The sequence below is a fragment of the Anolis sagrei genome, chromosome 2 (assembly GCF_037176765.1).
Source record: "Anolis sagrei isolate rAnoSag1 chromosome 2, rAnoSag1.mat, whole genome shotgun sequence".
NCBI classification, from domain to species: Eukaryota; Metazoa; Chordata; class Lepidosauria; order Squamata; family Dactyloidae; genus Anolis; species Anolis sagrei.
In genome coordinates this window covers 181,282,032-181,305,182 of record NC_090022.1, presented here as the reverse complement: position 1 = coordinate 181,305,182, position 23,151 = coordinate 181,282,032, and the positions used below count along the sequence as shown (strand labels likewise).

Below are 23,151 nucleotides of genomic sequence, written 5' to 3'. Positions count from 1 at the left end.
CCCAACCCAGTTTATTGCTTTGAACACAGAACATAAACTGCACTACAGAAACACAATGTTGCCAAATACAAACTATATTTTACAGGAGCCAATATAATTGTATACTATCATGAAACATTCCTTCAAAGAAGGGAAAAGAGAAAGAAGCAAGCCCTTGCAAATCTTCACCCTTGTTGATGCAAAAGCAACTCCTCTGTCTATTTGGACAAAAAAAAAGGGTGTACTCACCTAGTAGCTGCCTTGATCCTAACTCGAGAGATTTGACCTCTTTATCAGTAAAAGCACTTCTTTCAGACTTTAATGCAATTTACCAAAATTCACTTATTGCTCCACAGCTTACAGTAACATAACAGTCTATTGTTATGTTTTGTTACATGCGTACAATCCAGATCAGGGTGGCTTTTGGGGGAGGGAGGCAGGACAGGTGTCAGGTATTACCATTTTTTAGATGTCCATTGTTACTTGTATTAAAGATCCCTTTATTTTTGAGTTGGGAAGCTGCAGAAAGGGTGGAGAGGGAAGAAATATCAAACCATTCCATCTGAAGTGATGGCCATTGCCTTTCTTTCTCATTCATTTTTGCAATGGGAAGCAGTATGCGGTGGAGGGAGTTCCCTAAATCTTCCTTTCTGCTTGGGTGCACTGCCTTCACAACCTTCCTAGCCAAGCAGCTTCTTGGCAAAGCCCCACTAGGGAAGCTGCTTGCTCAGAATGAGGTGCCCAACCATGAGATCAACAACTGGAGGGGGGTCAATTTGGGCATCGCATGGCTGGGCACCACATTCTGATGTCAAAAGTAGCAACTCGCTCACTGAGGCTCTGCCAGGAAGGCTTTTGACTGAAAGCCAGCAGCAGGCAAATCATTCTGGAAGAAAATGAAAAATATAACAACTAGCTGCCCCCCGCCACACGTTGCTGTGGCCCAGTCTAGTGATCTGCAATATAAAGTAAAGAGAAAGTGTTGGTTTCTAATATATGTCATTTCTTTATGCTTGTGGGTAAACAGTATTTCTTGCTGTTTCTTTGTCAGTGTTGATGTGGAGATTGTCTGGTTTACCTAATCAGGAACATGTCCTTCTTTAGGGGTTCCTTTCACATCTATGATACTATATCTCTCTCTGTGTGAATCATATCTATCTATATCTATGGCTGGATGGCTCTTTGTCAGGAGGGCTTTGATTACGTTTTCTTGCCCTGCTGAAGGAAGTAGGACTGGATGTTGGTCATGGGGGTTCTGTGTGGGAAGTTTGCCCCAATTCTGTCATTGGTGGGGTTAAGAATGCTGATTGTAAGTGAACTATAAATCCCAGTAACTACAACTTGCAAATGTCAAGGTCTATTTCCCCCAAACTCCATCTGTGTTCACATTTTGGCGTATTGAATGTTTGTGCCAAGTTTGGTCCAGGTCCATCATTGTTTGAGTCCACAGTGCTCTCTGGATGTAGGTGAACTACAACTCCCAAGCTCAAGGTCAATGCCCACCAAACACTTCCAGTATTTTCTGTTGGTCATGAGAGTTGTGTGTGCCAAGTTTGGTATATGCACAGAGCATATGCTCTATGCATAATGAGTACCTTAAAAACAAAAGAACCAATGAACGAAATCACACCAAATTTGGCAACAAAACGTCTCACAATACAAGGAGTGACCATCACTCAAAAAATTATGAGTTTGTCATTTGGGAGTTGTAGTTGCTGGGATTTATAATTCACCTACAATCAAAGAGCATTCTGAACTCCATCAACAATGGAATTGAACCAAACTTGGCACACAGAACTCTCATGACGAACAGAAAATACTGGAAGTGTTTGGTGGGTATTGACCTTGAGCTTGGGAGTTGTAGTTCACCTACATCCAGAGAGCACTGTGGACTCAAACAATGATGGACCTGGACCAAACTATATATATATATATATATGCTGTTTCGAATAGGGATGTGGGTAGCAATACTATTTCAGTTATGCTTAGGGTACTCTACGCTATAGAATTAATGCAGGTTGACACCACATTAACTGCTTATTTCACAACAACTCAGAGGTTTTCCATTACATTCATGCTACACACCTACACACTGCAGCCAACACACTAACACAGACATTTCAAGCTGTGTGTCACGGTACATTATTGTGTAGGTGTGCCATATGAACATAGCAAGAAACCTCTGAGTCTATGTGAAATAAGCAATAAATCATGTATTTTTTTAAATGAAAGGTTTTCATGAGATATCCTAGGCTGCCATTCATTTTGTTATTACGCTTTATGTATGCACCTGTCTCTCTTAAAAGAGGTTGGTTTAACCTCCAGTTTGTTAGTTAAACTGAATGACTGTATTGCAAAACAACCCATGTCTATAAAGCGTGTCACCAACATGAAGTGTTTGGAAAGCTCTGCACTAAGGAGTGGCAGCACACAGTTTGGAAAGCTATAGATTTTAAAGGCCATTTGAAGTGTATTTATTGTATTGCAGTTCTGCTTTTAACCACACTGTTACTGTTTAATTGTTTTTTAACTTTTGTATTGCACTTTTAAAACTGGTCTAGTCTGGGACTGTTAGCTGCCTTGAGTCCCCATGGGGAGAAATGTGATGTATAAATAAAGATAATAATAATAATAATAATAATAATAATAATCCCCCTAAAGCCACAGGTCCGCAGTTTGGGTGTCCTCTTGGATTCTTCGCTTACACTTGAGGCTCAGGTGTCGGCGGTATCCGGGAGGGCCTTTGCGCAACTCAGACTTGTGCGCCAACTGCGACCATACCTCGTGAAGGCTGATCTGGCCGGGGTGGTCCACGCCTTGGTCACCTCTAGAATGGACTACTGCAATGCGCTCTACGTGGGGCTGCCCTTGAAGACGGCTCGGAAACTTCAATTGGTCCAGCGGGCAGCAGCCAGGATGCTAACCGGGGCTCATTATCAAGAGAGGTCAACCCTCTTGTTCAAGGAGCTCCACTGGCTGCCGTTTATTTTCCGGGCCCAATTCAAGGTGCAGGTGCTCACCTACAAAGCCCTGAACGGTTTGGGACCACCCTACCTGCGTGACCGCATTACCATCTACGAACCCACACGCTCGCTCCGGTCATCTGGGGAGGCCCTGCTCGTGATCCCACCTACCTCGCAAGCGCGTTTGGTGGGGACACGGGACAGGGCCTTCTCTGTAGCGGCCCCCCGACTCTGGAACACCCTTCCAAAAGATCTCCGACAGGCCCCTACTCTGGCTGTCTTCAGAAGGAACTTAAAAACTTGGCTGTTCCGTTGTGCCTTCTCAGACTAGAAATTCCCACCCAAGTCCTAGTAGCACCTTAACATAACTAATCGCTGCTGCACACTGCACTTTTAATCCGACGTGCCTCCTACCATTTCAGCACTTTTAACCCTTGTACCCCATTGCGCCGGCCGAACCAGTTTTTAATATTGTATTGATGTATCGCCGTGGTCGTTATTTTGCTTATTGTTTTGATTTGCTTTGTATTGTTGTGTTATGTTTCTACTGTATTGTGTTTTAAGGCTTTGGCCTGTGTAAGCCGCATCGAGTCCTTCGGGAGATGCTAGCGGGGTACAAATAAAGTTAATAATAATAATAATAATAATAATAATAATCTATATACAGTGTATGTATGTATTTTTCAAGAAGGCCCCAACTTTCAGAGAGCATTGTAACTCCTGTCAACAATTAATCTGGACCATACTTGGCACAAAACACAAAGACCCCACAAGCCATGATGCACTTTATAGCCTGATGCAGTTAAGGGTAGGATAGAACATGGATGATGGGATTTGCAGTTCCTTCATCCGCTTTGGCTCTGACTTCCACAGACCATTGCGATCCCTACCAATGACGGACCTGGACCAAACTTGGCACACAGACCCCCCTTGACTCACTATACCAGGCATGGGCAAACTTGTGCCCTCTAGGTGTTTTGAACTTCAACTCTCACAATTCCTAAGAGCCTCAGGCCCTTCCCTTTCCCCCCTCAGCTACTAAAGCACCTGAGGGGGAAAAGAAAGGGGTCTGAGGATGCTAGGAGTGGTGGGTGTTGAAGCCCAAAACACCTGGAGGGCCCAAGTTTGCCCATACCTGCACTATATATCCACATATTCCAGTTCAAAACAGTAAAATGGGATTTTATTCAGTTGTGTGGAAGGGGCCTTGGAAGAACCTGCCAAGTATACTGAGGAGAGGATGTGTGTGTTTCGCCTTTGTAAGGTTCACATTCTCTGACGGGAATCACTCAAAAACAGGCTACTTTAAGGAGTGAATAGGAGAAGCAAAAAAAGTCTTCATTGCACCACCTCATCTCCTCTCAGGGCCCATCCACGCATCCCTATATCCCAGAATATCAAGGCAGAAAATCCCACATTACCTGAGTATGGACTCAGGGCCTGTCCAGACAGTACCTTTATTGTTGTATCTACTGCAATAAAGAAGGGGCTGTCCAGACAATGTTGTGGATAGACCTGAAATTAATTCGCTACAAACCAGGAAACCCCTGGTTTGTAGCGAATTAATTAGATAGTGGGTTTATTCCGTGCCTTCTTGGAAGGCATGGGATAAACCCACTATTGTAGTCCAGACACCACTCCCTCAGTTTACCAGGCTAAATAAGCCCAGTAAACTGTGGGAATACCCTTTCCCCAACCTCCCAAACCCCTTTGAAAAGTGAAAAAAAAACTTACCCAGCCTCCAGTATATTCTCTGAGCAGCTCTCCCTGTGCGTACAAATGATGCGCCAGGAGAGCAGGTGGGGGGCACCTCTCCTTTTCCTCCTCACTCTCCCCCCCCCCGCTCTCTTGGCATCTCGGAGAGTATACTGGAGGCTGGGTAAGGTTTTTTTTACTTTTCAAAAGGGTCTGGGGGCTTGGTAGGAGGGGGGCAGGACCTCCAGATGTTCTCCCGGGATTGGCCCAGGAGAACGTCTGGACACCCACCCCAAAAAGTACACACTTTCTGGGGTGTGTGTGAACAGGCCCACAGGAAAATCCACGTTTTTAAAATGCGGATTCTCCTGGGATAATGGCCTGTCTGGATCTGCCCTCAGATAACCCAGTTCAAAGCAGATAATGGGGGATTTTCTACCTTGATCTTCTGGGATATAGGGCTGTGTGGAAGGGCCCTCAGATAGAGTTGTGTGGAAGGGCCCTCAGATAACCCAGTTCAAAGCAGATATGATGGGATTTCCGCCTTGATATTCTGAGATATAGGGCTGTGTGGAAGGGCCCTCAGATAACCCACTTCAAAGCAGATATTGCGGGATTCTCTACCTTGATATTCTGGGATATAAGTCTGTGTGGAATGGCCCTCAGAAAACCCTGCTCAAAGCAGATATTGTGGGATTTTCTACCTTGATATTCTGGGATATAGGGCTGTGCAGAAGGGCCCTCAGATAACCCAGTTCAAAGCAGATATTGCGGGATTTTCACCGTGGGATATAGGGCTGTGCGGAAGGGCCCTCAGATAACCCAGTTCAAAGCAGATATTGTGGGATTTCCACCTTGATATTCTGGAATATAGGGCTGTGTGGAAAAATCCCCAGATAACCCAATTCAAAGCAGATATTGTGGGATTTTCTACCTTGATATTCTGGGATATAGGACTGTGTGGAGGAATCCTCAGATAACCCAGTTCAAAGCAGATATTGTGGGATTGTCTGCCTTGATATTCTGGGATATAGAGTTGTGTGGAAGGGCCCTCAGATAACCCAGTTCAAAGCACATATTTAGGGATTTATGCCTTGATATTCTGGGATATAGGCTGTGGAAGGTCCCTCAGATAACTCAGTTCAAAGCAGATATTGCAGGATTCTCTACCTTGAAATTCTGGGATATAGGGCTGTGTGGAAGAGCCCTCAGATAACCCAGTTCAAAGCAGATATTGCAGGATTTCCGCCTTGATATTCTGGGATATTGGGCTGTGTGGAAGCGCCCTCAGATAACCCAGTTCAAAGCAGATATTGGGGGATTTTCTGCCTTGATATTCTGGGTTATATGGCAGTGTACTATTCCATATATTCCAGTTCAAAGCAGATAATGTAGGATTGTATGCAGCTGTGTGGAAAGGGGTCTCCCTTTCCTCATGATCTGCTTTGAACTGGATTATATTCAGTGTGGACTCCTATCCTCCAGTTCAAAGCAGATAAAGTGATTTTTATATGGCAGTGTCAGATGTGTGTGGGGCATATTTTGGAAAGAGAGAGAGAGAGACCATTTGGTGAATCAGGCCCGCGTGATTCCGAGCAGCGGGGCGTGCCTCTGAGCTTGGCAAAGCCACAGGTGAAGAAGGCTCTCCGGAGGGAGGGGGGGCCTCCTTTGGGAAGCGCGCTCCCTTCACCCCTTCCCCGAATCCGCGCGCACGCTGGTTGCCCTAGAGACGGGCTTCCCCGCTGTTCCCCGTCCGCGCGCCCTCCTGTCCCTCCCTCCCTCCCTCCGCGCGCCCCGTAGCTGGGCATTGGGCGCCACTCCCTCCCTCCCTCTTTCCTTCCTTGCTTCCTTCCTGGCGGGTGGGCGGGGCCGTCGGGGTTGGCCCCGAGCGGGGATCCTCCTCCTCCTCCTCCTTTTTCCCTCAGACGTCAGGAGGAGCCCGAGCGGGCCGGGAAGGCAGCGCCCAGCCGCGCCACGCAGCCCAGCCTCACTCTCCCTGACGGGACGGGACGGGACAGGACTGAACAGGGGCTCCTCCGCCCGCCGCCTTGCCTGGCTTGGGCCGAGGGAGCGAAGAAGGGAAAGGCCGGTTGGGTGGGCGGGTGGGTGGTCTGCCTGCCGGTGCGGCCATGGCGGACGTCTTCCCCCTGGTGGAGCCCGGCTCGGGCTCCGAGGAGGTGGCGCAGCGCTTCGCCCGCAAAGGGGCCCTCCGCCAGAAGAACGTCCACGAGGTGAGGAACCACAAATTCATCGCGCGCTTCTTCCGCCAGCCCACCTTCTGCAGCCACTGCACCGACTTCATCTGGTAAGGAAAAGAGAAGGAGGAGACGCAGGAAAAGCAGGCAGGCAGGCAGGCAGGGCTCGAAACACACCGGGGTCTCTCTCTCTCTTCCCTCTTTTCTGCCTTCCTCCCTTCCCTCCCTTCTTTCTTGCCTTCCTCCTCGCTTTCATCTTGCTTTGCTTCCCTGCTCACCTCTTTTTCCTCCTTCCTTGCTTTTCTCCCACTCTCCCTCCCGCTCTCATCCTTTCTTTTGCCCTTCTCTCCCTTTTCCTTTCCTTCTCCTTCCTCCCCTTTCCTTCTTTCCCTCCCTCCCTCCTTTCCTTTCCTTCCTTCCTTTCCCTTCTTCCAGTCCTTCCTGCTCTCCCCCTTCTTTTCCTTCCCTTCCCTCTTTCCTTCCCTCCCTCCTTTCCTTTCCTTCCAGCTCTTCCCTCCCTCCTTCTTTTCCTTCTCTTCCTTCCCTCCCTCCTTTCCTTTCCATCCAGTCCTTCCCCCCTTCTTTTCCTTTCCTTCCTTCCTTTTTCCTTCCTCCCTCCCTCCTTTTCTTTCCTTCCAGTCCTTCCCTCTCTCCTTCTTTTCCTTTCTTTCCTTCCTTTCCTTTCCCCCTTCTTCCAGTCCTTCCCTCCCTCCTGCTCTTCCCTTCCAGTCCTTCCCTCCATCCTTCTTTTCCTTTCCTTCCTTCTTTCCTTCCTTCCCTCCCTCCCTCCTTTCCTTTCCTTCCAATCCTTCCCTCCCTCCTTTTTCTTTCTTTCCTTCCTTTTCCTCCCTTCTTCCAGTTCTTCCTTCCCTCCCTCCTTTCCTTTCCTTCCAGTCCTTCCCTCCCTTCCTTCTATTCCTTTCCTTTCATTTCCTCCTTTCTTTTCTTTTCCTCTCCTTTCCTCCTCCTTCCCTCCCTCCGTCCTCCTGTTCGAGTCCAGGCAGGCAGGGAGGCGTCTACTGTGTCTACTTGGCGAGTCCTCCTCTGCTTCTTCCCTTCCCTTCTGCCTTTGCCTTTCTGCCCGGAGCAGGAAGGGAACCAGGTTGGAGGCGCTGCTGCGGGGAATCCCGCGGAGAGGAGCCGGCTTCTTTCCGACCCCAAGCCCTTGCTTGGAGTGAGCTTCTTCCCGGGTACCCTCCTGGAGAGCTCTCCCTCTCTCTCTTTCCCTTCCCTTCCCTTCCCTTCCCACAGAAGGCAAGACACTTAGCTTGGTTGCTATACCTCTCCTGCCTATGGCAGTGCGGTTGCTGTGCCTGCCTTCTTAGGAACACACCCCTTCCCAGGACTGTCCCAGTGAAAGAGCTTTCCAGGCACTCTCACAACTTCTCCTTTGGCAGGGAGCCTTGGCATTGCGGCTTGAGAGATGGCTAAATGCCAGACCCCCTTCAGAGGTGCTTCTTCCAAGTTGGTTTCCTTTCTTTTGCTTCCTCCCAGCACACCAACCCCTTCTGCCTTAGGAAAGTGACAGTTTGTCATGTGCTTTAGTGCAAAGAAGGGCATCCTTACCTGTGGATGGGCGATCACTTGTGGCTGATCCAGAGGTAGAGTCTTCTAGTTCTCTGTGTTTTGCCACAGTGGGAGCAGAGATTTCCAGGTGGGAGGCAGTCACGAGAAAGATCGGCTTGATGTGCCTTCCTCTTGACATGTTTCTCCCTTTCACTCGCTTCAAAACTGGTAATAGCTGATCTCCAGCTATAACACTCAAGGGCTGAGGATGCCCAGTTCTCTATGTTTATTCCACATTTTTAAGGATAGCCTTAAGCCTATCTGTAAATCTCTTATATATTTTTTCCTTCCATGCAGCCATATAATCCAGAATATCAAGGCAGGGAATCCCACAATATTTATTTATTTATTTACTGTATTTGTATATCTTTCTCAGCCCGTAGGCTGAGATGATAAAAACATCAAATCATCTGGGCGTCCCCTGGGCAATGTCCTTGCAGACGGCCAATTCTCTCACACCAGAAGCGACTTGCAGTTTCTCAAGTCGCTCCTGACACGACAAAAAATAAATAAAATAAAAGGCCCTAGGCAACTCAAGGTGGTTAACAGGATAAAATTCAATGCTTACAATATCATAAATATAATTTAAAAACATAACATATAATAAAAAATTAAACATATCAATCTATATAAATAAAAATGTAATGTTCATTTGTGGAATTAACATAACTCAAAAGCCACTGGACAAATTGACACGAAATTTGGACACAACACACCTAACAGTCCAATGAGTGTCCATCACTCATAAACACACACACACAACCCCAGAGGAACAGACTTAAAAACCCCAAAAATACACCATACATACATACACACATACACTCATATATAAATGCACATGCACACATTCATACACGCGTATATATATGCACAAATACACACATATATACATATACACATACACACACATATACATATCCACATACATTCATATATACACACAAATGTGCATATAAATAAGCACACACATATACACAATATGCATGTACACATATAAACACAAAAACACAAATATATACACACGTATATGAAAACACACATATATAGACAAATATATACACAATATGCATGTACACATATAAACACACAAATACACAAATATATACACACACTTATATACACACACGTATATACAACCAAATATATATATGTAAGCAAAAACACATATATACACAAATATATACACACATATGCACAATATGCATGTACACATATAAACACACAAATACACAAATATATACACACACATATACACATATATACACACACAAAACATATACACAGACTGGGCCACAGCAACGCATGGCAGGGGACGGGTAGTAAAATATAAATTCATAGTGTCTCCTTGTTAAAAAGGTTGTCCGGTCTCATTGTTGTTGTTCCATTTTCCTATGTCAGTTACTCTGCATTTAGAAACGCTTGTTCAAAAAGCCACCTATTGACTTTTTTTCGGAATGTTAAAAGGGAGGTGGCCGATCTAATATCTATAGGGAGGGTGTTCCACAGCCGAGGGGCCACCGCCGAGAAGGCTCTGTCTTGTCTCCGCCAAACAATATCTGAGTCCACACTGTTTGTTCAAAGCAGATCATGTGGGATTTTATTCAGCTGCATGGAAGGGGCTGAAGATTCTGTTTTCTGTTCTTCAGTTGAGAATAAAGTAACTGGGTTCTGTAATCCCCACTAACTGTGTCACTTTGGTTCTCCTGCCCCACCCTGCAGTTATTTCCAAGCAATAGTCCTCCCTGAGATGTTATCTGCTTCCCATTTCCAATTGGGTCTCCTTTGCTGGATCCAGGCCCAAAGCCAGGATTTTGATTTTGGGGGGGGGGGGCTGAGGATCTACCCTAGCAAACCTTTTGTATTGTTACCCCAATACCCCCATGCATATGGGATATATTGAGTATGGTGATCAGGTAATGATATGAATAAACATAACAGTTTAAATAATGTACCAGTAAAGCCTTCTCGTGGACACCCTGAGAATTTTGGGGGGAGGCTGAAGCCCCTCAAGCCCCCCCCCCACCCCCGGCTATGGGCCTGGCTGGATCCGATGGGCTCAGTTCTTGATGTCCTTAGCCACAGTGTGGCTATTGATCATGACAGGTATTCCACCTGGAAGTCATGTCAAATCTGTGGTCTTTGGATGATGCTCCCAGAGAAGGAATGGGTAGACTGCATCTCACTTTATTCAGCAAACACTGGCGTCAGAGTAAGAGAACTGCACCAATTGTATCCCAGTGTGAAAGCAGTGGTGTATTGAACTCACTGGCTGTATTGAACTGGGTTGCTGTGAGTTTTTCAGGCTGTATGGTCATATTCTAGAAGCATTCTCTTCTGACATTTTCACCCACAACTATGACAGGCATCCTCAGAGGTTGTGAGGTCTGTTGGAAAATAGACAAGTAGGGTTTATATATTTGTGGAAGGTCCGGGGTGGGAGAAAGAACTTTTGTCTGCTGGAGGCAAGTGTCAATGTTGCAGTTGGCCACCTTGAATAGCATTGAATGGCCTTGCAGCCTGAATATTCCACAATATACAACAACTTGCATACGTTGTTGTAGGTTTTTTCGGGCTATATGGCCATGTTTCTAGAGCCTTCGACAATACATTATCAGTTGCCTTGTTTCCAACAGACCACACAACCTCTGAGGATGCCTGCCATAGATGTGGGTGAAACATCTGGAGAAAATGCTTCTGGAACATGGCCATACAGCAGCCTAGTGATTCTGGTCATGAAAGCTTTTGACAATGTATTGAACTGCTTGATTCAATAGCTCAGGGGTGGGTAACTTTCATAGGTACTATGTATTTTTACTGTATCGGGGGTCTTCTGAGTGGCCTATGCCCGGATATATATATGCACACTTTCAAGTCACCTGTTCAGTTATGGCAACCCCATGAATTTCATATGCAATGATTTTGCCAGTACCTTCCTTTGAAAGATAGTCTGCAGTGTCTGGTATTCTTATGCCCATTCAAATATTCACCAGGTCTGATCCTAGTTAAGGATTTGGTACCCTTGTAGGGATGACAAACCCACTTTCATCGAGGGCCACATCAACCTTATGGTTGACTTTAAAGGTTTGTTGAATCTATGGACGGAGAGTCCATCGATATGGAGGGCCTATTGTAATAGTGGTCAGTGCTTTTTAGTGTTTATTCAGTTTGGGTCTCCAGATGTTATTGAACACTAGTGCGTATCACTTTTGAATGTCACCATGCAGACTGGGGATAATGGGAATTACAACACAATAGCACTTGTGGCTTAGTTGGGGAAAGATTAAAGGACATTTTAAAATCAAACATTGTATTTAAATTCAAACCTAACTCTCCTGACTAAACAGAACACACTGCAGCCTCCCAGATGTTACTGTTTTGCAACTGCAATCATCTATAGTCATGAGGTCATGAGGTCTAATGATGAGGAATACAGAGGTTGTACTCTGACATCTGGAAGGCCATATAAAATAACATGGTGGGCCAGATTGAGTTTGACATATGTATTTTAGAGTATTTAGGGTGTCTTACCGAGTGCCAAAATGCCAGAGAAATCAAACCAACACAGCCCTGATAGTGTTTAGAAGTCTACTGCTTTAATCAGTCTTTTCCCCTTTCTCTATTTTTGAAATATAGTTCTTTGAATAATAATAATAATAATAATAATAATAATATTTTATTTTTATATCCTGTCACCATCTACCAAAGGGGACTTGGGGCGGCTTACAAGTATACAAGCCTGATGATCACAGATAAAAACAGCAGCATAAAATCAATTAGTAAAAAAACATACACAACAGCAACAGGAGGGACCATTCATTATTTTTTGCTAGCAGAAGGATGGTTGAAGTGCCTGTGTCAAGGCTGCAGAAACAACTGGTGTGTGTGGGCGAATGAATATGCGTGTACACATGCATTGAATTCCACTACCACTCTTTAATTCCACTCAGTGCTCTCTTTCCTACACCAGTGTAGACACACTCTCTCTCCCTCTCTGCAAACTTGTGGTACTTATACTGGCTTCCTTTTTACAGTCTGTCTTTGCAAATATTATTTATTTAAAAAATATTTATATTCTGCCCTTCTCACCCCGAAGGGGACTCAGGGTGGAGCACAGAATATATGAGGGGTATTTTTTAAGTAAGGTCCGTTTGAACATAAGTATACAACGAAAGTTTATTTCAAAAAAGTAAATTTATTTTCAGAAAGTACATACCTCACTCTATTTTTGACATAGTTGCCAAGTTTGTTCAAACACTTATCATACCTCTGAACTAATTTTAAAATACCCTCTTCATAAAAACTTGCTGCCTGCTCCGATAACCAAGAGTTCACTGTAATCAAAGAAGGGCGACCAGAGCGGTCCTCATCATGGACGTTGTCACGGCCATCTTTGAACTGTTGTACCCACTTATGCACTTTGCTTTCACTCATAACAGTATCACCGTACACTTCACAAATCTGTCGATGAATTTCTGCAGCAGGCAGGTTCCTTGCTGACAAAAACTGTATCACTGAGCGAACTTCACATGCGGAGGGTGAGTTGATAGTCTTAAACATTTTTAAAGCACAGAACAGAACCGTACAGGTTAGCTACAGAGCGGAAACTGAGCACAGTTGTTCCCGAGGCATGCCGGTACACGACGCATGCGCTCGTTGCGGTATGCGCGCGAACTACTACTGTCTACAACAAAACGGACCATACTTAAAAAATAACCCTCGTACACGGCAAACATTCAATGCCGGGACACAAATTCACATACAATACATAAACATTAAAATTTTAAAATCAAAATATTAAAATCCACCATTTAAAACCGTCCTAGTCAAATAGGAGCCCTCCACGCAAGGAAAAAAATGACAAAGTTCTGCCTATCACTGTTCCTCCCTTATTATGCTCTTGAGTTACATTCAATTGCAATTCCCTTCATCCCAGTTGAATTGAGTTGATAAGAGCTGGAGAGGAAATAACTGCAGAAGCCTGCTTGACACTGTTCCTCATTGCTTGACTAGAGCACCTGGATGGTGCAATCTTCAGTTTCCCTTTTCTATTTGGCCACCACAGACATAAGAAACGTGTCCACCATTGCATCTGGTTTTCCTATTAATAGACATCTGATTAATCTCAGTTTTGTTAAGAATTTTTCCTCATTTCAATCTTATAGGATTTATCTTCCCTTCTCCCTGCCAATGAATTGGTGGTTGCAACTTCGTTGCTGTTGCTGTTGTTGGTTGACTTAAATCGGCAATTGTCTGAATGGTTTGATACTGTTTTATATTGTTTTTATTTAATCTGTATACTTATGCTTTTGTTGTGGCACCATGCTGTGCCAGTTGTTAGTTGTCTTGAGTCTTTTTGCGGAGGTTGAGATAGGACGGGATATAAATGTCCGAAATAAATAAACAATATATAAACAAACTTGTTTATGAACTTCATTATACCTGGAAGAGAGTTTTGTTGTCTCCCAATGAAAAATCATGATCTCATTTCTAGCAGGGAGACTTTATTTTTTATATTCCTTCAGCCCATTTTACCCCTTTGATCCGTTGAGTGGCATTTTCTTAATTCCTCTTTGTAAATTATATTTTTCATCCTGTACAGTCAGTTGATAGACTTTAGGTGGTGTGTTCTGTCAAATATTTATATCTGGCTATTCCATGGCTTCCAGATGTTATTTGATTCCAGTTCCTATGGGTCTTAACCAGCATAGCCAGTCATGAAAGAGGATGATCATTTCTTTCTATTAACAACTGGAAGTATTTTCCCCTGTAGCACATCTTTTCAATTTATGCTCAGAAACTGTAAATGGATCTCTTGTTACTCTCATGTAGAGAGCATCTATACTGTAAAATGAATGCAGTTTGATACCACTTTAATTGCCATGGCTCAATGGCATGGAACACAGGGATTTTGTTTTGGTGAAGCACCAGCACACTTTGGATGAAGCTACAACTCCCAGGATTCCATAGCATTGAGCCATGATAGTTAAAGTGGCATCAAACTGCATTTATTGTATTGTGTAGATGCACCCATGGTTACAGAGTGCATCTGCACAATAGATGCCTTCGACAACACATAGTTACAGAGATTTTGCTCAAAATTGGATCAGACCAAAAGCAGTGCTGGAAGATTTATTTGTGACATTTATATGCCGCCCTTCTCATCCCAAAGGGGACTCAGAGCGGCTTACAAGGTGTGTGTGTGTATATATATATATATATATATATATATATATATACACACACACACACACACATACACATACAATACTTTATATCACGAGCACAGTACAATATCAGCGCTATACATCACTATATTGTACTATACAATTATATTGTAATATTATTAGTAATATTACATGTAATATAAAATATATAATTATAATATCATATTATTATTAATATTATTATAGTGTATGATGATGCAGTTTTGAAATTTTAATTATCTTTTTAAAAAAATGACACAATTGAGGGAAAGCAGGAAACATTTATAGCTTTACTCTTTCTTTGGCTGCCACCGAAAGTGTACTACCAGGGATTTCAGCAAAGGAGAACGAAATAGGATGAGAAGACCGCCTCTAAAACACACCCTGGAAGATAGATCACTAGTACAAAGGATCTAGACCAGGCATAGGCCAATTCTGGCCCTCCCTCCAGTTGTTTTGGACTTCAACTCCCACAAACAAACAGTTTCCCTTATAGTTTTTGCAGTGCTAACTTGTTTCCATCTAGCTAAAGCAGATGACACCACTCTGATGGCCGAAAGCGAGGAGGAGCTGAGGAGCCTTCTAATCAAGGTGAAAGAAGAAAGCGCAAAAGCCGGGTTGCAGCTAAATGTCAAAAAAACCAAGATTATGGCAACAAGAATGATAGACAACTGGAAAATAGAGGGAGAAACCGTGGAGGCCGTGACAGACTTTGTATTTCTAGGTGCAAAGATGACTGCAGATGCAGACTGTAGCCAGGAAATCAGAAGACGCTTACTTCTTGGGAGGAGAGCAATGTCCAGTCTCGATAAAATAGTAAAGAGTAGAGACATCAGACTGGCAACCAAGATCCGCCTAGTCAAAGCCATGGTATTCCCTGTAGTAACCTACGGATGTGAGAGCTGGACCTTAGGGAAGGCTGAGCGAAGGAAGATCGATGCTTTTGAGCTGTGGTGTTGGAGGAAAGTGCTGAGAGTGCCTTGGACTGCGAGAAGATCCAACCAGTCCATCCTCCAGGAAATAAAGCCCGGCTGCTCACTGGAGGGAAAGATACTAGAGACAAAGTTGAAGTACTTTGGCCACATCATGAGGAGACAGGAAAACCTAGAGAAGACAATTATGCTGGGGAAAGTGGAAGGCAAAAGGAAGAGGGGCCGACCAAGGGCAAGATGGATGGATGGCATCCTTGAAGTGACTGGACTGACCTTGAGGGAGCTGAGGGTGGTAACGGCCGACAGGGAACTCTGGCGTGGGCTGGTCCATGAGGTCACGAAGAGTCGGAGACGACTGAACGAATGAACAACAACAAAGCTGAGATTTGCTCTTCTCTCTATGTATATGTGTCTGTGTGAAAAAGACAGACAGATTGACAGACAGACAGAAAAAGGTGGTCTTTCCTGCTTCAGTCAACTTCAGACTCCACCACTACTGTCTTCAAGTAAATCAAGCAATCCATCCCATACTAGATCTCCTGTTAAGTTGGGTAGTTTTATTTTAATCAGTCTATAATTATATTGTGCATTGCTACATTTGATGTTTTCTTTCTAAGTACATTGCTGTTTCTTAAAGTTTTTTTGGTGCTCTTATAATATTTAGAGTGTGTGCTTACTTCTCTTTCACCTCAGTCAAAATTATGCTACCCACGGATTTCGTATTAGTCTTCCCTCTCTTGTTGCACTTTTGCCATTCTATTCAGTGGAGATGATGGTTACAGCTCTCTCTTCTTCTTGATTCTGTAATCACAACCCAGTTTTAAGTTGTATGCATGTTGCTTTTCTTCTCCAGCAGTCTGTGTGATTTGTTGCCTTTTGCAGCTGAAGGTGTAAATATACACACAACTTATAAATCATTGAATCTTAACTTCTTTAGCAAGGGTTTGTTTGAGAGTGCTGCTTCTTTCTCAAGACATCTAGTTAAACTTCCTTTTGGTTCGACTTTTATATTTCCTTTCTTATGTTTCCTGTAGTTGCCTTTGTAGGGGAGGTGGACATGGAATAGCTTTGCAAGTGACATATTTTAGATATGTAAGTTCAGGGGGAAAAACCTTACTATAGTAAGCAAATAATAATAATAATAATAATAATAATAATAATAATAATTCTCTATACTATAGTAAGCAAATAATAATAATAATAAGCTGGGGTTTTTTGGTCATGTCAAGAGCGACTTGAGAGACTGCAAGTCGCTTCTGGTGTGAGAGAATCGGCCGTCTGCAAGGACATTGCCCAGGGGATGCCCAGATGCTTTGATGTTTTTATCATCCTTGTGGGAGGCTTCTTTCATGTCCCCGCATGAGGAACTGGAGCTGATAGAGGGAGCTCATCCGCCTCTCCTCGGATTTGAACTTGCGACCTGTTGGTCTTCAGTCCTGCCGGTACAGGGGTTTAACCCAATAAGCTGGTAATATTCAGGAGTGACAAGAGAGTCAATAATAGTATTTTCTGGATAGAATACTATAATGTTTAACCAGCCTATGCATATTCTCTTTTGACCTTCCTTCTCTTTGTGAACATACACACAGCCAAGCACAGTTCAACATGTGAACTGCGTTGGATCCAGATATAGTTAGTTGGACTACTGAAGTCAGAAGGACAATTTGTTTAGTATTTAAATTCCATTGATTTTAAAGGGCATTAAATCCAACTAACTGAATTTGTTTTCAGCCCTGTGTACACACTGCTTCTGTGTGTTCATCTGGCTGGGAGAAAACATGACTTAAGTATTCATGCCGGGCTTACCAGGAAAGGTTTGCATCAATATCCCTTCCTTTTATTTGCATGCTATGACTTGTTTGCCCAAGAGCTGGCATCCAAACTAAATACCCGGCCATTCCCATTATATCAACAACACTGCATTAGAAGGGAGCATAACTGAACATAACCACTTCCCAGGCTGTAGTTCTGCTCACCTTCACTTGTAGCAAGCCCTCTCAAATTATATTGGGTTTTATGAAAGAACAGGCACATTTTGAGTTCAGTATGGAAGAAAATACTAATGCACTGCATAGGAAGCAACAGGTATCACTTGCAGTGTTTAGAAAAGTTGAGAAAGATTCTACTGTTGTCCCATCACATTTGTGGTTTTGACTTTTATTGATATGCTCTCTAGCCTCTCCAGTGTGACAATATGATCAACCTCTTCAAGTCATGCTGAAAGACCCATACATTTTGAGAGAGGACACCCCTCTATGAATCTCTAGGTACTCAATTGTGATTCTGTGGTCATTTTCAGAAGACATTGCCTATAAGTTATGATGGAAAACCTAGAAATTCCTAGAAAGGTGTTCTCACAAGTAAAAGAATAGCCATTTATTTATTCTGTATTCATGTTCTTTCACTTCCACTGGGCTCTTATTTCACTAACAGATAGAGGGCAGACTTTATTTTGTCTTGTTTTGTATAGTATAATAAAAACTACACATTTTACAAAATTTTTCGTATCTGGGTTTACTTGGGTCTTGCATCCTGTCTTAGGAGTCTACATTTCTTAGGACCCTTCCAGATAGGCACCATATCCCAGGATCTGATCCCAGGTTTTCTGTTTATCCCAGATTATCTGGCAGTGTGGATTCATATAATCCAGTTTAAAGCAGAAAACCTGGGAGCAGATCTTGGGATATAGCGCCTGTCTGGAAGGGCCCTTACTGTGCAAGCCTGTGTTTATCTACACAGTGATATTATTCATGGAGTTTAGCAGAATTGACTCCTACATGGATGCATTTAGGATAGCAGCTTTAGTCTATTGAATGGGTAGTGTTGACATGGATGCATTTAGGATAGCAGCTTTAGTCAGTTGAATGGACAGTGTTGATAAATGTTCCCTATGCACAAGTGTAAGGCTTGGAGAAAGAAAAGTGTAAATAATGTAGTTTGTCTCATTTAGTAAATTTAGTTTGTTTAAAAAAACTTGCTGAAGAATAAGAATAAGATAATAATGACAATAATAAAAACACCCAGGACTTCTGGATGTACCCCATGGATTTGTATATAAAAATAAAATAAATACTTGTATCTGTATGTATGAAGCCTTCCCCTGACTTTGAAAGAATAATTGTGTACTGTTTCACAAGACTGTTATTTGCAACTGAATTTGAGTAGAGTAAACTATATGGTATCGCACTATAAACATCTAAGATGTCAAAACAACCTAAGAGAGGGGGAGAAAATGAATCAAGTATTTCTATCTTTGGAAACCATTGCCTGCTTCAATGGAAGGTTTATAATAAAAATGAGAGGAAAAACATAGATTTTTAAAGTATACATTTGATTGCTTTCCCTGCCTTGGTTTTCTGCTTATGTACTGTTAAAATAATCAGCTTAGTGTTTGTATTTGACATAGCAGATTCTTGCTAAGGCAACCACGAGGCATTTGTCAGCAGGCACAAAAGCCTTTTGTATGCTCAAATACAAATCCAGCTTGGCAGCAACAAATCCTGGGTATCAGGGGTATAGGCTCACCAATCAGGGTTTGCCTTCACTTTGACACACATGTGGTTGGCTCCCTTGCTGCCTGACATCCTCCTGTGAAAATACTATCTTTTGGACTTCAGATCATAAAGGTAACCTAACCATTCAGTGATGAAGTCAGTTTTCACTCGCCTGGTGCTCAGCTGGGCTGTCATACCCACTGCAATAATTATTTATAAGTCGTGACTTTCATCTTTCTAGTTCCTATTACATTCTATCCAACTCCTCCAAATGTGAAAGTATGTTTCATATATCATGAAACATATATCGGAAGAAGAGGGCTTATATACATGAAAACTTGTTCTAAAATAATAATAGTCAGTCTGAATGAAACATGTAGAAGAATCACAGGATGTCTCAAACATACACCTGTTGATGGACTCTATAAGCTAGCTGGCATTGCTCCCCCCCCCTCCCTGGAAGTGTGATAGGAAGTTGCTGAAAACTGTGAGAAAAATAAGGTTCAACACCATGAAAGCCACCCACTGCATGGCTATCAGACTCTTTCCAGTAGACTCAAATCAAGGAAAATTTCATGAGAACCACCACTCCTCTTAATGTTCCCCTAGCAACAGGAAGAGTATTCCTCTGGGCAGCTAAACCAGGAAATCCTAAATGGATGCCCCCCCCCCCCCAATGAGAGTCTTCTTCCAGGGGCAAACCAAGAATGGGCAACTTGGAAGTCTCTGAACAGACTCAGAAGTGGAGTGGACAGATTAAAAGACAACCTGGCAAAATGGCACTATCAAGAAGAATCACCCACTTTGTGCAACTGTGGAGCAGAACAAAGAACCCTGCATCTGTATGCTTGCCCACAATGCCCTGCCTCATGCACAGAGGAAGAATTGTTGAAGGCTACAGACAAAGCGGTTGCTGTTGTTTAAAGTAGTGGTTCTCAACCTGTGGGTCCCTAGGTGCTTTGGCCTGCAATTCCCAGAAATCCCAGCCAGTTTACCAACTGTTAGAATTTCTAGGAGTTGAAGGCCAAAATCTCTGGAGACCAACAGGTTGAGAACCACTGGTTTAAAGCTACACACAATGCTGTTGTTGTTGCCCATTTTTTATCTAAAATTATTTAGCAGGTTGTGCTTTCTCTATTTTATCAGCTTTATACTTGTTTATGTATGCAATGCTTTTGACATGAAATAATAGTAATAGTCAGTCTTAAAGATACTTCCACATTTCCTTCCCTCACCCCTGTACCTTCTCATCCTCCTTTTTTAGTCTCACATGGCTACTTCTTTGAATATGATGGAATAACGTATCTAGAGGGCCCAAACTGGGAAAAACTGAGTTAAGTTGCAAGATAGGCCATATCTATACAGAATCCCAATTAATGGTCATAAATGTGACGTTACATTGTGAATATAATGCTATGTTCTTTTATATTTTAAATCTATTTCTCTCTTGAAAACGTCCATCACAACCATTTCATTACTTCATTGATTTACTAGAAATGCACCAAAGTGAGAACAGGAGTAAAGGGTACTTCTAATAGCGTTTAGTATCGGTCTACCTATTTGTCAAATTGTCAAACGTACAATGGTTATAATTAATTATGTAATATTTACAAGTGTTTCAGAACTGAAAGATTTGGAGAAAAGGCTGTTTTAATCTGGGGGACATTTCTAGTTTCAGCTAAGCAATATGTAGACAAAACAAGTCGTTTTGCTTTGACAGCAAATCATATGATCATATTACAATTTGATATTATTTTAATGTCAAAATAGATCTCTAAGTCCTCCCCCTTCTTTTTTTTTCCCTTTGCAGGGGATTTGGAAAACAAGGGTTTCAGTGCCAAGGTAAGCAACAAATATTTTAATAATGGCTTTCATTTCTATTTTAATCATTAAGTCCAGGTGATGTCTGAAAGATATGAGGAGAAGAAATTAAGCATTCAGGAAGAGTATTGAATTATCTACAATAATGTGCATTGTTTAATCATTTATTATCTCATGAACTGTGAATCATGCATTGAAGAATTTCATTTTGGTAGAGTTTCCTAATATTAAATGCCATGCAATCTGCATATAGAACACTCTTTAATTTTTCATGAAAAGAATTTCTGTGGTTTATTTTGGAAGAGAACATTTTTCTTGTTGGGAGCTGGCGGTCTCTGTGTGGGTGTTCAGAAAAGTGGATTCACTTTCCACTGGGTTTCCTTTAATTCTCTAATCTCTCTCTTTCTCTCCTTTCATAATCTACATGGGAATGCATTCTGATGAAACTTTATTTTCAGCTGTTTATGTTTTTGCATGGAGCAGAATACAGTAAAACCCTTATGAATGAATTTGCGTTTAATGTACCTAGTTAGCAGTGAACATTTCAAATGCTTGTCTTGTGATGGAAAACAACACTCTTTATTTCTGTGAATTGCATTAATTGTAGTAATATGAACAGAAGCATCAATCAAAAGATGCTGTGAACAGAGAAGGTGAACAGACATAATAGCCTTGCAGCCCTTAAGTCCATGTAACCCATCCTGCTGCAGTTCACCAGCCACTTAGGCAAAGGACTTGAGCCGTATATGAGTGTTGCATTTTTTTTACCTGGAAATACTGAAGACTAAATTGAATTTTCTTGTGGTCTATCAATGAGCTTTCCCATTTCTCTTATTGTGTCGCCTCACTATGGGTGCATCTACACGTTAGAGTTGATGCAGTTTGAGGGAACCCTTCTGTAGGCATTTGTAGATCCTTCAGCATGATCTTCAGATGATTCCCCATGATTTTCTTGCAAACAAACTACTAAAATGTGGGCTACTGTTAAGGGTGTTTTGTAACTGGTAAGTGACTGAACCCAAAGGGTGCTCATTTACCAATTACTGGAAAGAAGTGACTACATTATGTCACATGAAGAGGGTTTGGGCTCAGGCCCAATACTGTTCAACATCTTTTTTAATGATCCTGATGAAGGTTTAGAGGGCAAGCTTATCAAGTCTGCAGATGACACCAAATTGGGAGAGATAGTTAATACTCCAGAAGACAGGATCACAAATCAAAATGACCTGAAGGTTGTTAGGAATTGTGGGAGTTGAAGTCCAAAACACCTGGAAGGCTGACATTTGCCCATGGCTGGTCTAGATCAAGGGAAGTCATGGTGCCCCTCTATTCTGCTTTGATCAGACCTTACCTGGAATAACACTGTATCCAATTCCAGGCACCACAATTTAAAAGAGATATTGACAAACTGGAAGGTGTCTAGAGGAGGGTGACTAAAATGATCAAAGGTCTGGAGATCATGAATTCCTATGAGGAATTAAGGAGCTGCACATGTTTAACCTGCAGAAGAGAAGACTGGGAGGAGATATGATAGTCATGTTTAAATATTTGAAAGGATGTCATAAGGAAGATTGAACAGTATTGATTTATGCTGCCCTGGAGACTAGGACTCAGAGCAATGGGTTCAAATTACTGGAAAGGAGATTCCACCTGCATATTAGGAAGAACTTCCTGACTGTAAGAGCTGTTCAACAGTTAAACTCTTTGCCTTGGAGTGTGGTGGAAGCCCTTTCTTTGGAGGCTTTTAAACAGGGACTGGATGCCCATCTGTCAGGGGTGCTTTGATTGTCCCTTTTCTGCATGGCAGGGGGTTGGATTAGATGATCCATTTGGTCTCTTCCAACTGTATTCTATTATTCAAGTAGACACTGACCATAGAGCCATGCTGGAGGACATAGAGATCCATATTTGCGTGGTTCTCCCACATTTGTAGGATGCTTGCATTCCAACTCAGAAAATGAGGAGAGCCCACAGTACATCTTAATTGCTGGCTTTGGCTTCAGTGACAATTCTGCCAGTGAGCAGAAATACAATGAATTTGAAATATCGCATGCTCCCCTTTCATTTCACACTAAAGTGAATTTTCAGATGTTTAATTTTAGATTTAAAGGGGCTGCCTTCCCATGTATTACTCTGGTATTAACTTTGACACTTTAGTGGTCTGCGCATAGAACTCTTAAGGGAGCCAGAATTTAAAATGTAGGTGACCTGGTTTTTCTTAAGCGTTGTCGATTACTGATAGAAGCTTGAATATGTATGAATATGTTCTGGCTGTTGTGCATGCTGGGCAGGGGGATAGAGGC

General features: G+C 42.7%; 1 protein-coding gene across 2 annotated transcripts in view; it reads left to right on the top strand.

Annotated features, from left to right (window-relative positions):
• The first annotated feature begins 6,542 nt into the window (after positions 1-6,542).
• PRKCA (protein kinase C alpha) overlaps positions 6,543-23,151 on the top strand; it is a 266,698-nt gene continuing 250,089 nt past the window's right edge. Inside the window, exons 1-2 of one of the 2 annotated variants that reach the window (XM_067464221.1) lie at positions 6,543-6,942; positions 20,838-20,869. In XM_067464221.1, coding sequence (XP_067320322.1) covers positions 6,767-6,942; positions 20,838-20,869 — 208 coding nt within the window. In that variant the 5' untranslated portion in view covers positions 6,543-6,766. The remainder of the gene's footprint in view (positions 6,943-20,837; positions 20,870-23,151) is intronic. The other variant, XM_060763076.2, reaches the window with a different exon arrangement.